Source organism: Danio aesculapii, chromosome 12, assembly GCF_903798145.1.
Source record: "Danio aesculapii chromosome 12, fDanAes4.1, whole genome shotgun sequence".
Lineage (NCBI taxonomy): Eukaryota > Metazoa > Chordata > Actinopteri > Cypriniformes > Danionidae > Danio > Danio aesculapii.
This window is the reverse complement of record NC_079446.1, coordinates 7,022,518-7,040,418: the sequence shown is the minus strand read 5'-3', so window position 1 is coordinate 7,040,418 and position 17,901 is coordinate 7,022,518. Positions and strand designations below refer to the sequence as shown.

The window sequence follows — 17,901 nt, the reverse complement described above, 5'->3', positions numbered from 1 at the left end:
GTAGCAACAGTGTGTGAATATACCCAGTCTCTAATGGATACTATAAATACGAAAATACTATATTTTTTATAATCAAACTTCATAAAAACAGTCTGCAGAAAAACTTTGATTGACATTTTCCCTTTGTACATGTCATCGGAGAGGTAAAGCCATGTCCATTAAGCCTGGTTTATACTTCTGCGTCGAGTGATCGGCGTAACCCATGGTGCATGCCTTGCGCATTGTCGTGCATTTTTACTTTTTCGCACTGTTTGTGTTGCTCTGCAATAACACTTTCCGAAACGCTAGTTCTGGCAGTGGGGTTTTTATATTCCTCTGTGTCGAATTTCTTCCCTGGTGTTTTGTTTTTTCTGAACGCTACCTTAATGTAGAAGTAGCTCAAACTCAATCATTTTGAGGCGGGAACTGGCGGACATGCAACAACTTTAATCATAAGGCAAACACAAAACAAAACTTTCCATCTGGACCTTCTTTACGGGACTCGACACTTGTAAACACTCACTCCACACTTGTCAGCGATACCAAGCCGACAGTACCTGCGATTAGTAGTTAAATTTTTGGAGAAGTGTGCGTCTGCAAAGAGCACGGCGAGGGCTATGCCTCCACGTGCAGGCAGCGCCAGAGCATATGCGTGCGCTTGATGCAGAAGTATTAATGAGTCTTTAGTGACAATCTCTCCCTCATTAGCATAGACAGCCCTGAGTGAGAAGCAGCCATGCTCCTGTCGAGTTTTAGGATGCACAAATGAACACTATAATCTCCACAGACAACCTTTTTCTGAGCCACTTCATTTGACATTTTCAGTTTTTCACAAAGATAACCTGTTTCGAATCTGCCACTATGCTGACACACAGGCATTTGTAGCTCCGCCCTTTTAAAAAAGAGGTCTGAGAGAAAAGTCTCATTTGAATTCAAAGCGGCAGTCCTAGGTATTTGGATAAAAGCCTAAAAGGGGCAGTTTCAAAGAGTTATAAAATGTATTTGTGAGGTATTTTTAGCTGAAACTTCACATACATACACTAAGGACATCAGAGACCTTTCTTGTAAAAATAAGCATAATAGGGCCGCTTTAGAAAACAGTAATATTTCATTGTGCTACGTGAAACAGACTTCTTTCCCAGATATTTACATTAGTAAGCTTTGGTATTAAGTTGTATTTAAAGTGGTTTGTTAGTTTTTTATGTGTTGATTTTCTTTCAGTATTTACATTCAAGTACAGAGAGTTTTAACAGATGAAACCATTTCACAGAGTTATGTATCTGGACATTTTAGATATGGTTGAGACTTGTTTATTTAGTAGTTTTGCTATCTTTTATAAGATATTTGCAGGATCGCTACTAATATTTTCCCACATCATACATATTTTGTATTTGGGGAATATGAGAGCATTGTTAAAACACACATGGACACATTTTTTGTTAAATATGAAGATGCCTTAAAGGTGACAGTATTAAAGTTTGTGAAGCACTTAGAACTTATTTTTATACCTGAATTCCAACTCTGTTTGTTTGAACTTTGTTTTTCAATCACAGACTGTTTGAAATAATTTATTGTCAGTGATTGGCATCGGAACTAGAGGGTGAACTGGACGGCATTGTCAGGACAAAAATAAGCTGAGAGCTTCATAGTGCTACAGAGTGGTGAAGAGTTGTGAAAATGTAATTACGGTAAATCAACTAACTATCAATAAATCAAATTTACTTGTAAAGACATGTCTGTTTCTTCTTGCCATTTCTGACACTGATCAGAAACCCTCAAACAAATTATCTTAGCAGATATTATCATCATTAATGTGATGAGTCATTAACGATTATGTATTTCAAATATACTCACCGGCCACTTTATTAGGTACAACTGCTTGTTTACGCAAATTTCTAATCAGCTAATGACATGGCAGCAACTCAATGCATTTAGGCATGTAGACATGGGCAAGACAATCTGCTGCAGTTCAAACCGAGCTTGGTTTAAGTGACTTTAGGTGATTTAAGTGACTTTGAACGTGGCATGGTTGTTGGTGCCAGACTGAAGGTTCGAGCTGATAGAAAGGCAACAGTAACTCAAATAATTCTTGGCACACTTTGGGCCCATTAGTACCAATTAAGCATTGTGTCAACTTCCCAGCCTACCTGAGTATTGTTTCTGACCATGTCCATCCCTTTATGACCACAGTGAACCCATCTTCTGATGGCTACTTCCAGCAGGATAATGTCCTAAACCGTGAGTCATCTCAGACTGATTTCTTGAACATGACAATGAATTCACTGTACTCAAAAGGCCTCCACATTCACCAGATCTCAATTCAATAGAGCACCTTTGGGATGAGATTAAGAACCCACACTGTTACTACATAATGTGAGATTCGCATTATGGATGTTCGGCTGACAAATCTGCAGCAACTGTGTGATGCGATCATGTCAATATGGATCAAATTACCAAGAATATTACGAATATTACCAGTGCTTCTATGCTATGAAGGATTACAGCAGTTCTGATGGCAAAAGGGGGTCCAACCCGGTACTAGTAAGATGTACCTAATAAAGTGGCCAGTGAGTATGCACAGTTCTAGAGTACAGAAATGTCATCATAAATGGTCATAAACCAAATCATATTAATATTTTTTACTAGCATCGGTCATTTTACCAAACACCAAATTACATGAAATGAAAAATAGTTTCTTATTTTAATTTTACTCATTTAAACTGATGTTTAATTTACACACATTTTTTACAATTCAATCTAATTCTAATTAAAATTTTAAATCTAATTAAAAGCAATCTATCAGTGCTTTATGTTCAACTTTTACTCGTTTTTCTGCAAATTACACTAAAACTACTATTTTAGAAGGTAGACTATAAACTTACCTGTCCAACAGCATCCAGGCCAACTCCGGATTTTCTTCGTCACCATGTTTTTACTGTTAGCGCTGTGCTTTGTCGATTTTTCTACTGTCTCAGACCTTTTTGGTTTCGTCATAAGTACTGATTGTCTTTTGTCCTCACTTGTAAGTCATGTTAATAAGTGTTACTAATTGCTACTTTCGAAGCACTTCATGAAACTTCGAAATCATTATGAATCGTTTGTTTTGAATCGTTTGGTTTCAGAGCGCGTATCAAAAGGTAAGATCACGTGGTTTTAAACAAGGCTTCCTTAAAAGTAGCCTGTTAAATTAAATTACATTAATGAATAAAATTACAATTTTGGAGTTCATATTTTATTATTTATACAGATATTATTATTATTATTATTGTTTTCTTTATGTAATATATTCTTGTAAGCAATGAAGTAATAGCACCCTATTAAATAAAATTACAGTTTTGGACGAGATAAATGACAGAAAAAAACGCTGCTGTATTAATTTAATTTAAATTAATATAATTATTTTATTTATTTTATTATTATTGTTGTTGTTTAATATGCGTTACCGTGGATACTCTTGGAATCTTGTATGTCATTGGATTAGAATGTGTTCAAAAGTTTTCTTCTTGGCATCCAACAACAAAGGTGAGTCACACCACGCCGATAAATTAACGCAGTAAATTGAATTTAAAAATGATTAATTAATCATATAAATGTCGCAAACAAATATTAAAGCGCTAAGGGAATTGAGAGAATATTGTACGGGTCCCTCACGGCCTCTAATACTTTAATGTTGAGTCACCTCAGTGAAAACACTGGGCCGTAAAGGAAAAGCCAATACACACCGAATTAAATCTATTAACTCACATTATTGCACCTATGAAATCGACATTTTGCATATCCTTCTGAACATTTCTGATATATTGTTCTGCATCTTTCTGATTGTCATGATGCATGTCCTTCTAAACAAACTAATGTTTATTTTCTCTTGTTGCGCATCTGTGCTGCGCTCTATTAGCGTCTCTCTTGTGACAACAGGCAGAAATGTCGTTACTCACGATTTATTATGAAGATAAATTCAGTTAGCCATATTTATGCTACATTTATTAAAAGTTGCATATACATTCTTCTGCGTCTATTTAATAAACAGGTTCCACTGAATAGTCTCTAATACTTATTTTGTCTGTTTGTGGTGGTTGTGCATCTATGATGCTGTTTGAGTATCTTCAATGAAAACAAGCAGAAACGTTCATTCCCTGCACACCGATAGATTACCATGGTAAATTCAGTAATCATAATCTGAATGTTACACATAAACTCTGCATCTTTCTGATTGTCATGGTGCATGTCCTTCTAAACAAACTAATGTTTATTCTCTGTTTGCTGTTGTGCATCTGTGCCACTGTTTGAGTCACTTCATTTGACAACGGGCAGGAAAGGAAATTCAAAAACACACATTATTATTATTATTATTATTATAATCTGAATGATTATTTCCTGAGATTTCTGAACAATCTCTACCATTTATCTTCTCTGTTTGTTATTGCACATCTGGTAATGAGCAAGAACGGTCAGTCATGACACACCAATAAATGAATAAGGTAAATTCAGTAACCTACACTATTACTACACAATCTAATTATTAAGCATCTTCTTAATTGTCATAGTGAATGTCTTTTGAACATTTGCTAATATTTATTTTTTTTCTGTTTGTTGCTGTGCATCTGTGATGATGCTGTTTGAGTCTCTTCAGTGCCAACAAGCAGGAAACTGCACAACGATAAATGAATACGGTAAATTCAGTAATGCATTAATAAACCATAATCTGAGTGTTACAAATACATTCAGCTTCTTTTTATTTGTTATTGTGCATGTCCTTCTGAACAATCTCCATATTTATCTTCTCTGTTCCTTAATGTGCATATTTGCTGCATTTTGAGTCACCTCAATGGCAACGAGCAGGAAAGTCAGTCACTGCACACCGATAAAGTATTAGGGAAATCCATTAACTCACATTATTGCTTCATAATCTCAATGTAAAAATAATAAATATGCTCCTATTAAATCGACATGTTGCATTTCCTTCTAAACATATTGTTCTGTTTGTTGTGCATCTGTGCTGCTGTTTGAGTCTCTTCTGGAACAACTGGCAGAAATGTCGCTGCACACGATTAATTACAAAGGTAAATTCAGTTACTCATATTTATGCTACATTTATTAAATGTTGCATATAGATTCTTCTGCATCTATTTAATAAACAGGTTCCACTGAATAGTCTCTAGGTGGTTGTGCATCTATGATGCTGTTTGAGTATCTTCGTTGACTACTGATACATTACCAAGGTAAATTCAGTAATCATAATTTGAATGTTACACATAAACTCTGCATCTTTCTGATCGTCATCGTGCATGTCCTTCTAAACAAACTAATGTTTATTCTCTCTTTGTTATTGTGCATCTGTGCCACTGTTTGAGTCACTTTAATTGACAACATGCAGGAAAGGTCAGTTGCTGCACACTTCTAAATGAACACGGTAAATTCGATAACACACATTATTATTATTCTATAATCTGAATGATTATTTCCTTCTGAACAATCTCTACCATTTATCTTCTCTGTTTGTTATTGCGCATCTGGTAATGAGCTAGAATGGTCAGTCACGGCACACAACTAAACGAATAAGGTAAATTCAATAACGTACACTATTACTACATAATCTGAGTGTTATAAACACATTTAGCATCTTCTTAATTGACATTGTGCATGTCTTTTGAACATTTGCCAATATTTTTTTTTTTCTGTTTGTTGCTGTGCATCTGTGATGATGCTGTTTGAGTGTCTTCGGTGACAACCAGCAGAAAAGTAACTCCACAACTATAAGTGAATACGGTAAATTCAGTAACACACATTAATAAACCATAATCTGAGTGTTACAAATACATTCAGCTTCTTTTTAATTGTCATTGTGCATGTCCTTCTGAACAATCTCCAATATTTATCTTCTCTGTTTCATAATGTGCATCTGTGCTGCTTTTTGAGTCACCTCAATGGCAACAGGTAGGAAAGATCAGTCACTTCACATCGATAAACTACCAAGGTAAACTCAGATGCCACATACAGTGATCTGATTGTTAAACATCATTTTAATTTTCATTGTGTGTGTCCTTCTAATAAATTGCTAATATGTATGTTTCCTGTTGTGCATCTGTGCTGCTGTTGGAGTCACCTCACTGGCAACGGGCAAGAAAGGTCAATGCAGACTGATAAAGTAATGAGGTAAATTCAATAACCCATATTATTACTACACAATCTGAGTGTTACAAATATGTTTAGCATCTTTTAAACAGTCACTGTGCAAATCCTACTAATCCATTGATAATATGTATCTTCTCGGTTTCTTGTGCATCAAGGGCTTCTGTTTGAGTCTCTTCAAATGACAACAGTTAGGAAAGCTCAGTCACTGCACACAGATCATTTTATATGGTAGATTATAATTCATTATGTAAAAAAAAATAGTTTTGAAATATTACTTCAATCATGGATTTTCTTGTTCCAGCTCTGCTTCATTCCAGCAGCTGACAGATATTGAGTTTTAAAGCCCAAGCATCAGCCAGGAAAAGTTAAACGTCACTGCATAACAGTGCTCTTTTGACCAGCCTTCAGCCAGTCCGTTTTCAAAACTTTGACCGCTATTTTTGACACGCATAGTATGGACCATTCCTACAAAATCAGCCCCTGTGGGTCGGGTATCACAAGTGCTGCAACTTCTTTTCTGTTTGATAGCAAATAAAGCACTAGTTTCTTTACTAGTTTCACTAGTAGGAAATAAAATGACCCAAAAAAGAACTAATATGATCTCCCAAGAGAATTTTTCCTTGCTCTTTACTATAAATATTTACGTTTTTGTTATCAAGAATCTAATCCATTGATTCTTGACACCATTTTACACAGTAATTATAGTTCCACTCTACTTTTTTTTTGGAAATAGGGTGATTTTACAACTCTCCAGAGTTCAGTAGTTGAGTTTTACCATTTCCAAATCTATTCAGCCAAGTTGGATGGAGGCACGCTTAGCTTAGCATGGATAATTGAATCAGATTAGACTATTAGCTTCTCGTTCAAACATGTCCAATGAGTTTTTCCATTTAAAGCTGGACTCTTCTGTACTTACATTGTGGACTAAGACTGATAAAAATGAAAAGTTGCTATTATCTAGGCAGATATGTCTATACTGGAACTATACGCTCATTCTGGCGTAATAATCAAGGAACTTTGCTGCAGCAGGCACAATGATATTACATTACCTGAAAATCCTGCTACAATAGAGACATTTGTGAGAGATGATTCAGAATTTTTTCAGGGACTACATAATTTCATTGCAACTGCTGCAGTCGTAAGAATGAAAGTTAAGTATTTTTTTACCATAAATCAGCACCAAACTACTGAATGCATATTTAGGAGAGGCCATTATTGCTATTTATCAATATTTATGTTTGAGCTATGCTGTTATAAAATTGTTATAAAATGTCATTTTAGTCTTCTGCTTGCTATTTAAAAAAATGAGACTAAAATTGAAAAATTTAATTAAAACATGACTTTATTAAATAAATTGAATGTAAACTAAGAACCTGTTATCAGAGCACATTTTGCATGAGATCACTATTACTGATACTAAAGAACTCAAAGTTCTTTTCAAACTAAAGTTATCCAGTATAACAAAAAAAAAAAATTTAATAAAAATAAATAAAAAAAACAAAAAAAGTTTTGTAAATTTACATTAGTGAGCTAATAATGCAAGCTCAATTTTCACTAGCTCATATATTTCAGTAAAATGCTAAGGTGTTTTTACATAAGAGACATTTAAAGTGTTAGCAGAACCAGAAATGCAAATATAATCAATCATTTTGGATGACCAAAGTGGAAAAGGAAAAGAAAATTGTGTTTTTGCTTGTTCATATGGCTAAGTATAATAGTTGGTCTCTACATGAAAGAACAGGAACTAAGACTGGGGTAGCTTTATAGACATATTTTACAAAACAATTACTTCACCTTCACCTACTCAATATTTCAAAAAAATTCATACAAAGGTCAATGTTTGGGGATTTGGCATTCAAGTACATTGCATATGAAAGTTTTAAATAATTTACAGCTTGATCTTGTTAAAGGAACACATTTTTTTTTGGAAAATAAACTTATTTAATTAAACAGTTGAGTTTTACCATTTTTGCAATCATATTTACCATATTTAGCTAAGCTAAATCCAGGTCTGGTGGAAGCACTTTTAGCTTACCTTAGCATAAATCATTGAATCGGATTAGACCATTAGCATCTAAGATTTTGATAATTTTCCTATTTAAAGCTTGTACCTACCACAAATCAACAATCAGTCAAAATTTCAATCTATTTTTTAAGTTTTAGCATAGTTTGCTTCATATATTTTATATTTTTAAAAGTTTTACTACATTGCTTAGTACATTGACTTATCACTGACTAAGACTGATAGAAAATAAGAAGTTGATATTTTCACAGTCAATAGGAACTATGCTCCCATTCTGGCATAATAATCAAGGAACTTTAATTTAGTGCATTAAACTTAACTAACAATGTGCCATTTTTGAGTGGGCTGTTAGAGGTCTAATCCGATTCAATGATTTATGCTAAGCTAAGATAAAAGTCCTCCCACCAGACCCAGAAATTGGCTAAATGGATTTCTGAAGTTCACACTTTAATTTGATGGTCTGTTTGTTGAATTTAAGTTACATTGCATCTACATGCCAACTAATTCCCATTAGATTATAAATAGACTGTTAGATTGGGGGTAGGGTTAGTGTAAGTTGGTATGTATTTGCAAAGTTTCTTCTACTTTCTGTTAAAGGAGCATATCAACAGATATTAAGCTGACAGTCTACTAATACTCAAATGGACCATCAAAATAAAGTGTCACCTTCAAAAATGGTAGAACTCAACTCAAAGGGACTTACAAAATAAGCCTATTTTAAAAAATGCTCCTCATTATCAGCATCCAATGTTCTTCCTCAGTGATACACTGATCAAAAGTAGTAAAAACTTCTGGTGACTTTAAAAGCAGCAGAAGTGCCCACGTATGGTGTGATGACTGTGGTGTTTTCTGTGGTTTGTTTATAATGTCCGAAGTATTGAATCTGGTAGGTTCCTGCTTGAGCTGTTTGCGGGATGTGCCACTCCACTTTAGCCTGACTCCTGCCAGCGAGTCCTTTAATCCAGTGAAACCTGGTTAAAAACACATTTCAAGAGATCACATTTAGATATTGCTTGATAATAATAGCAGGTTTGGCATGATGTCCTGGGAGAGAACCTTGAGCTCGGAGATGATTGAGCTCAGGGCTCCCTCCTGGTCAATGAGCATGTGAGGAGGTACGAGATCAGGAAGTTCTCGAGAGCTCTCCCTGGTTAAGGAGGAGATGGGGTGGATGGGGAATTCTTAAAAAAACGAAGATGAGGGAGTAAAGTTAGTCGGGCTATTTATAGTGAGTTTGGAATGATCCGATTGGCTTACTAATGATTACAGAGAGACCAGCTGTGATCGATCATATCATGTGCTCCTCTTGAAACTAGTTTGTGAAACTTCACTTAGATATAAGCGTTTGAGAAGGATTTTATACAACGTGACATGCTCTAATATATATGGAAATATATGGAAGCCCAAATGAGAAAAAAAAAAAAAAATATATATATATATATATATGATTTTAATTTATTGTAAATACTACAATATTTTTGAACCATACTATTTGAATTAATTTCTTGAATAATTTGCTGTGGTAATATGTATGTATTTATTATGCCATATCAGCAGCACTGGCGATATTTTTGGCAAATTTTATACATTTGTATATGTATATATATATATATATTATATATATATATGTATATATATATATATATATTGTGATAATATAGTATATATAATATATATATATATATATATATATATATATATATATATATATATATATATATATATATACATATATACACATACTGCATATATACACATACATACATATATACATATATCCAATACATGATTTACGATAATAACAGTTCTTAATAAACAAGCATTATACAACCCAAATATATTTAAATAACAAAAATATTGATAAAAGGTCATAAAAGATCTTTCACTTTAGTCAGTTGTGGTTATAAAAATACTGTTAAACGAATAATTTATATTTAACTAATTTTTACTGCAGTAAACTGAGGTGTATTGTAAAGTACAACACAGTATTTATTAGAGTTTAGCAGTTCATGATACTACAATATGCTGTAGTAGCATTCATTAACAAACAGTGGTAAATATTATAATATATAGTATACAGTATAATACATTTTACTAAAGTACGCTGGAAAACCCAACAGTCATCTTTATCAAATGAAATGAGTAGCTAACTCATCATTTACTGAAAGTTAATTCTACTCATTTAAAAAAAAAATAATAAAATGTTTTGGACTCAGTGGTGAAGGCAATTAATAAATTAAATTAAAATGAATTAAATTAAGTTAAATACCTCATTACTTCAACTTAAATGGAGTAAATTCACAGTGCTCATATAGATTTGTTTTTTTAACTCAAATGGTTTGTAGCAATCAGTTTCCTCAAACAGTTTGAGTAGCCTTAACTTAATGGGTTTTACAGTACTCAGTTGGTTTGAGTTCTCTTCATTTATTGGGGTTTACTGTGCTCAAATTGCATTGTGTACTCAAATGGAATAAGTTCACAGTACTCATTAGGGTTAGTTTTTGAACTTAAATGGTTTGTTGCAATCGGTTTCCTCAAATGGTTTGAGTTAACTTAACTTTTGGGGTTTTACAGTGTATGGTTCAAAAACAAAGTGGTGTTTATTATTATTAATTATTATTATTATTTGTCATAAACCTATAACCAAGAGGTTTACCTACACTCAAAATACACTTAACGTTTGCTGTTTGTTTAAACTAAGCTGAAATAACACTACTCTTGAGTTTTTTTTGAGACAACTTAATTGTTTTGTGTTCAATCCACTTGAATTTGTTAAAAAAACCTAGTAAGTTAACTTAATTCTATCATGTTGTCTCAACACAAATGTGTGGAACCCAATCCAGTACAGTGTAATCATGCTCAAATTCATAGAAAAAGGAATTAAAAATGTTTTAAAATCAACATTCAGACAATAAACTTTCAATCAAAGTTTCAGTGTTACTGTTTTACTGACTACATTTTGCTTAGTACATATACACACGGTCTAATCTAGAATTTCCATGGAGATCATACGTGGATTTCGGCCTGAGGATTAAACTGGCTATAAAACATGTGATAAGAGCTTGACTCAGCATTTGCCTTATCAGACCTTGAGAGATACCATCAGCTTTATTAACACATCTATGCATAATTATAGAATAATTCAAATACATAACAAATATTAGCATGGCAAGCATGTAAAAACATATTTAGCATATATGTAGCCTGTATGCTAGCCTTTAGCCTGCATGCAGAAACATTACCTTGTTTCCCATGATGCGTCGTTGTGAATTATTTCCCATGAGCCTGTGTCGTTGTGAAACCTCTCCACTGTAACAAGTGTCGTATCTCTCTGATATCATAATCACCACAGATTAGCTATATCTCATACACAATACAGCATATTTTGCAAGAGATTACTTCATTGGAACTCACAATATCTCCAGAGTGCCTCGGGTTTCCAGAAACAAACGTGACGGATGCAATTTCTCCCTTTGGAACAAATAAATAACAGATCTTTTGTCAATTTACAATAGTGAGCCCAAGTTAAGTATGTAAGCTTTGTTTTCAATAGTTTCAAGTGTGTTCACGTAAGAGATTTAAAGAGTATGTCATACAAAAGTACAGGAATTATTTAGTGACCCTGATGTTGCTGCAGTAATATACAGTGCATCCGGAAAAGTGTTCATAGCGCTTCACCTTTTCCAAATTTTTTTATGTTACAGCCTTATTCCAAAATGGATTAAATTCATTTATTTCCTTTTTTTTTAATTTACACACAATAACCTATAATGAAAATGTGAAAAAATATTTTTTGAAATTGTTGAAAATTTATTAAAAATAAAAAACCTGAAAAATCACATGTACATAAGTATTCACAACCTTTGCTCAATACTTTGTTGATGCACCTTTGGCAGCAATTACAGCCTCAAGTCTTTTTAAATATGATGCCACACGTTTGGCACACCTGTCTTTGTGAATTTTTGCCCATTCCTCTTTGCATTACTTCTCAAGCTCTATCAGGTTGTATGGGAAGTGACGATGTACATATTTTCAGATCTCTCCAGAGATGTTTAATAAGATTTAGGTCTGGACTCTGGCTGGGCCACTAAAGGACATTCACTGAGTTGTTGTGTAGCCACTCCATTGATATTTTGGCGGTGTGCTTTGGGTCATTGTCCTGCTGGAAGATGAACTGTCACCCCAGTCTGAGGTCAAGAGCACTGTGAAGCAGGTTTTCATTTAGGATGTCTCTGTACATTGCTGCACTCATCTTTCCCTCTGTCCTGACTAGTCTTCCAGTTCCTGCTGCTAAAAAACATCCCCACAGCATAATGCTGCCACCACCATGCTACACTGTCGCGATGGTATTAGTCTGGTGATGAGCGGTGTCTGGTTTTCTCCAAACGTAACGGCTGGCATTCACTCCAAAGAGTTCAATTTTAGTCTCATCAGACCAGAGAATTTTGTTTTTTATGGTCTGAGAGTCCTTCAGATACCTTTTGGCAAATTCCAGGTGGGGAGAGGCTTCCGTCTGGCCACTCTACCATACAGGCCTGATTGGTATATTGCTGCACACATGGTTGTCCTTCTGTAAGTTTCACCTCTCTCACACAGAAGAACGCTGGAGTTCAGACAGAGAGACCATTGACTAAGGCCCTTCTCCTCCGATCACTCAGCCCAGCTCTAGGAAGAATCCTGGTGGTTCCAAACATCTTCCACTTACGTGTGATAGAGGAACTTTCAGAGCAGCAGAAATTTTTCTGAAACCTTCCCCAGTCTTGTGTCTTGAGACAATCCTGTCTCGGAGGTCTACAGACAATTCCTTTGTCTTCATGCTTGGTTTGAGCTTTGACATGCACGGTCAACCCTGGGAACTTATATAGACAGGTGTATGCCTTTTCAAATCATGTCAAATCAACTGAATTTTACCACAGTTGGACTCCAATTAAGCTGCTGCTTTTAATAAATTTGCAAAAAATTAGAGTTTAGTTATAATTATTTTAAAAAATTAGATAAAAAAAGAAGAAACAACACAAATGTGCAGTTTCTTAAAACTACACTGTTAACAAATTTTGTAAATTACACAGTATTTACCTGTAATATGAACTGTATTTTACTATAGTCACATGACACTACTATATTTGTGATGCTTTTAAATCTATATTTTAATTTTAAATCTATATTGATTAAAGTTTAATTCATTTCTGTTATTTGGTTAGGTAAGAACTGGACATGTTTCTTTTATTTCTCCTAAAATAAGTAGAGAAAATGCCAGTAATACAAAGTTAACTTTAACAATTCCAACTTTCTACTAGTTGTGATGCGCACTTGTGTCACAAATCCAAAATAACCGCAGACATGTACCATACATTCCACAACAAAACACCTGAGATTATATACAGTAAGTAAAAGAGTAAAAAGTCAAGTAAAGGGAAATTTTACTTGATTAAAATGTGTGGCAAGCTTTTTTGCCCTCAGAAAAAAAAGACCTCCCAAATTTGTGAATGCCAATTGAGATGACTGGATTCTGTGTACAAAATTTAGCAAAACGTGACCTTTACAATGCACATTACAATATTGACCTACCACTTTATAGACGGGGTTAACCTCCTGCAAGACGTCTCCAAAGGTGGTGCCAACTGGTGCTACATCTGCCACCGGGTCCTTCACTTGGTTAAAAAGTTTGTCTTCATCAAAGAAAGGGGGTTCGGGACCCTTTGGCAGCTCTCCTATTGTGCCCTGTGAAAGATTTGTTAATTCAGGAGATCAGCCAGATCATTTAAGTCATCAGAGAAATACAGATGAGTTAAAGGTGGAGAGTTACATGAGCTATGGCTTTGGCCAGGCCTCTGTAGCGCTGGATGTACGCCGAGAGAGTGTGGGGGCCAAAAATGGTGGATGCTCCTTCGTATCGCTGGATCTGTGAGAGTGGAGGAAAAATCATTTGAAAAAACAGAACAGAGACAGTTGAAGACAAAACTATTAGCCCTCCAGTGAAATGTTCATCCTTTTTCAAATATTTCCCAATGTTTTAGTATTTCCAATATATAAATATATTTGCAGAAAGTATTTCTTTTTTTAGTTTGGCCAGAATATATATATATTTTAAATGAATACATAAAAAACTGCTAAGATTAATGTTATTAGATCTCATAAGTTTTTTTATTTTATTATTGGCTACAGATTAAACTACTGTTGTCCACTTAACTTGTCTAGTTAACCTAACTAACCTTTAAATTGCACTTTAAGCTGAATATGAGTACCTTGCAAAATGCAAGACAAAATTAGTTATTAGATATCAGTTATTAAAACTATTGTTGTAAAATGCACTGGAAAAAATATCTCAGTTAAACAATTACTGTACATCCAACTCTGGTGTGATTGTTCTGTAAGTGAAGTTCTTTTAAATGAGCGTGAACGCAGCCATCTAAAAAGTAGGATTCAGCTAAAAAGTCTCAGTCCACTTCCATTAAAAGTCTGGTGTAGTATGAATTCATGAACTTAGTTCAAACTAAAGACATAAAACTGACACTCCGCTGTAAAAAAATCTCCGTAAATGAGCAGTTTTATGTAATTTGTGATTCATGTTTTTACATTTGTTTTCTATTTATTTATGCTTTTGAATTGCATTATTCTTTAACCTTGATAAGTTTGATGAAGTGACTTTTATTAACATTTTTAATAGTTTAAAGTGATATATTGTCTGGGTTGGTGTTGTGCAGGGTGATTCAAAAATAATACCACAACTTTGAAAATCTGTATTTAATCAAAGAAACATGATGAAACCTTGGGTAATTAGTTAATGTGAAATCAAAGGGTTTTTTTCAGTAGAAACAAGTTCAATTTAAGATGTTCAATTTGACCCCCTCCAGACACTCGAGTGAGAGAGAGAGAGTTTTAATTGTATTGCCATTTCAGCTTCTATGGCTATGTCATGGCAAAAATAAATAAATAAATAAAAATAGATCAGTTTTACCACGTTTTATAAATACCAATTTTCTATAACTATAAAAATATTCTAACAATTAAAAGTAATCAACAGCAATAAATAATATACAAGGTGAAATACATAAATATTAATGATAATATACAAGATAAAAATCCTTTTTCCTTTTGATAAAAATTGTACAATTTTAGATGGATTCACATTTAAAAATATTTCATTTAAAGTCTCTCCAGATAAAAATTGTTGTCTGATAACATTAAAAATGTTATCCACAAGAATATGTTTAACAGTTTGTTTTCTGTTGCAATATTGACATTTTGGTGGTTGACACTCGAGTGACATCAACCCGATTCTCGAACTCGTTCCACACTCTCCGTAGCATCTCGGGCGTAACAGTTTGGATAGCTGCTTTAATTCGCTCCTTCCTTTGGTCACAACCAAATGAGCAAGCAAATGAAACTTCAGAGCTTCCTTAAAGCGATGACGCGATGACAGAAAGAGCTTAGCTCTCCTTGTCTTCTTTGCAGAGATTTCGATTTTCAAAGTTGTGGTATTCTTTTTAATCACCCTGTATATTATGCTACAAAAACCTTGTAATAAACTGCCAGTACTTAATTCTCTATATATTATTTCTTATACATTACAATATTTCAAACAACTAAAATATCAACAAAAGTCACTTTGTTAAACTGCAGAGTTGAATTTTCAACATCAAAAGTGAATAAAGCAGAGATTAACATCCTATAATCCAATTAATAACCATAAAAAAGTCACTTGTGAATCATAAAATATGAAAACTGTTAAATAACACATATTTTCTAGAGTGTAGTTGGAAAATAAAAAACTAAATCAAATTTTATAGAAAGGCTTTTAATTTCATCTCTTTAGTCGTAATAATATCATGGCTGTCATCTCATATAACCATGGTCTGTACCTTGAAGCACCATAAATATCATGACTGTTATGAATGTTATGGCTGCAGTATTTCTTCAGTACACGTCAATGATCAACTAAAGCCAAGTACCTGATACTCTTCATATGTAGTGATGTAGTGGGTGTAGATGTTGCACAGACCAGCGACCACCACTTCTGCATTAGTGAAAGGCTCCTTCACCTCCAGCTCCTGTGAAAATCGTTGCAATTTTAACTTTTACAAAATAAGTCACTGCATACACCGGCAAACATTTATATTTGTGTGAGTATACAATTACTTAGCATATAACTAAATACTATTAGAAAAGAAACAATTTAAAGGGACAGTTCACCTAAAAATATAATTTTTTATGAACAGAAAACTTGAGATATGAGTAGTAAATAGGAAATTTACAGAAAATATCTGGTCATTTTTAAAGCAGGATGCTAATGGTCTAATCCGATTCAATGAACTATACTAAGCTAAGCTAAATGAGCTTAAAACTCAACTGTTTAACTTAAGGAGACTTACACTCAAAGAGCTATTTTTTCTGCTTGTTCAAACTACTTATTTAAAATGAGCTGAATCAACACAATTCAAAGAGTTTTTTGGCACAACTTAATAGTTTTATGTTCAATCCACTTAAATTTGTAAAAACGACTACGTTAATTAATCAATTTGAGTTGGAACAACATGAAGGAATTTTGTGGAACCCAGCATTTCTCAGTGTGTAAAATGAGTTTAAAATACTTTCTCAGACAATACTAAAACAATAATACATAATTAAATAAAATTTTTAATGATGTAGTTTTATTAGTGTGTAGTATCAAAAATATTTTGAGGAAAAAAACATTGCAGAATTAGCCAATGTTCAATAAAAAAGTAGTGTTCCTTTAAATCCAAAGTAAGTAGTATTAAAATTTAGAAAACAGTTTTTTGAGGTGTAATATTTCATCATATTCTACTGTTGTTGTTGTACTGTTGCATTGATCAAATCATTCATTCATTTTCCTTCGGTTTAGTCCCTTTATTCATCAGGGATCACCACAGCGGAATGAACCGCCAACTTATCCAGCATATGTTTTACGCAGCGGATGCCCTTCCAGCTGCAACCCAGTACTTGGAAACACCCATACACCTCCTTCACAAACATACACTATGGCCGATTTAGTTAATTCAGTTCATCTATAGCGCATGTGTTTGGACTGTGGGGGAAAACGGAGCACCCAGGAAACCCACGCCAACACAGGAAGAACATGCAGACTAAACACAAAAATACCAATGGTCCCAGCTGGGACTCGAACCAGCGAACTTCTTGCTGTGAGGTGAAAATGCTAACCACTGAGCCACCGTGTAGCCCCTAGTGTAGCTTTATGTTAAAAAAAAAAAATAAATCTAGTTATTTCAAACTGTTCTCACCCTTTTGACGGCTTCTCTTATCCTCCTTCCTGACATGGTACTAGAACATATAAGAAAATTCAGGTTTAGCAATACTGGCTGATTATGAAGCACGGTCTCCCATCAATAACCCAGGTGTGGCTTTTAACAAATTAACAGAACTCACGTAAATTCTCCAGGGACGGCGACTACCGCTAAAGAGCCGATAGTGATGATCTGGACGTCTACAATGGCTGGATGCCATGGAAGAGGTGAATCCATCTGCGCAAAACAACAATTCCTGTTAATATTTCAAATTGATTATGCACTGTGCCAATTCTGGAACGACTGTCTTTTGGCACATGGAAATCTAATGCTAATTACAGTTGAAGTCAAAATTATTAGCCCTTCTGTGAATTTATTAAAAATATTTCCTAAATTATGTTTAACAGAGCAAGGAATTTTTAACAGTATTTCCTACAATATTTTTTCTTCTTGAGAAAGTCTTACTTGTTGTATTTCAGCTAGAATAAAAGCAGTTTTAATTTT

At 34.0% G+C, this 17,901-nt stretch overlaps 1 protein-coding gene across 1 annotated transcript in view; it reads right to left on the bottom strand.

Annotated features, from left to right (window-relative positions):
* Positions 1–7,466: 7,466 nt before the first annotated feature.
* Positions 7,467–17,901, bottom strand: part of asah2 (N-acylsphingosine amidohydrolase 2) — a 28,047-nt gene continuing 17,612 nt past the window's right edge. Inside the window, exons 14-21 of the mRNA XM_056470169.1 lie at positions 17,540–17,634; positions 17,395–17,434; positions 16,087–16,185; positions 13,941–14,036; positions 13,703–13,855; positions 11,549–11,605; positions 11,377–11,465; positions 7,467–9,105 (exon numbers count right to left, since the gene is read on the bottom strand). Of these exons, the coding sequence (XP_056326144.1) occupies positions 8,907–9,105; positions 11,377–11,465; positions 11,549–11,605; positions 13,703–13,855; positions 13,941–14,036; positions 16,087–16,185; positions 17,395–17,434; positions 17,540–17,634 (828 nt within the window). The 3' untranslated portion in view covers positions 7,467–8,906. The remainder of the gene's footprint in view (positions 9,106–11,376; positions 11,466–11,548; positions 11,606–13,702; positions 13,856–13,940; positions 14,037–16,086; positions 16,186–17,394; positions 17,435–17,539; positions 17,635–17,901) is intronic.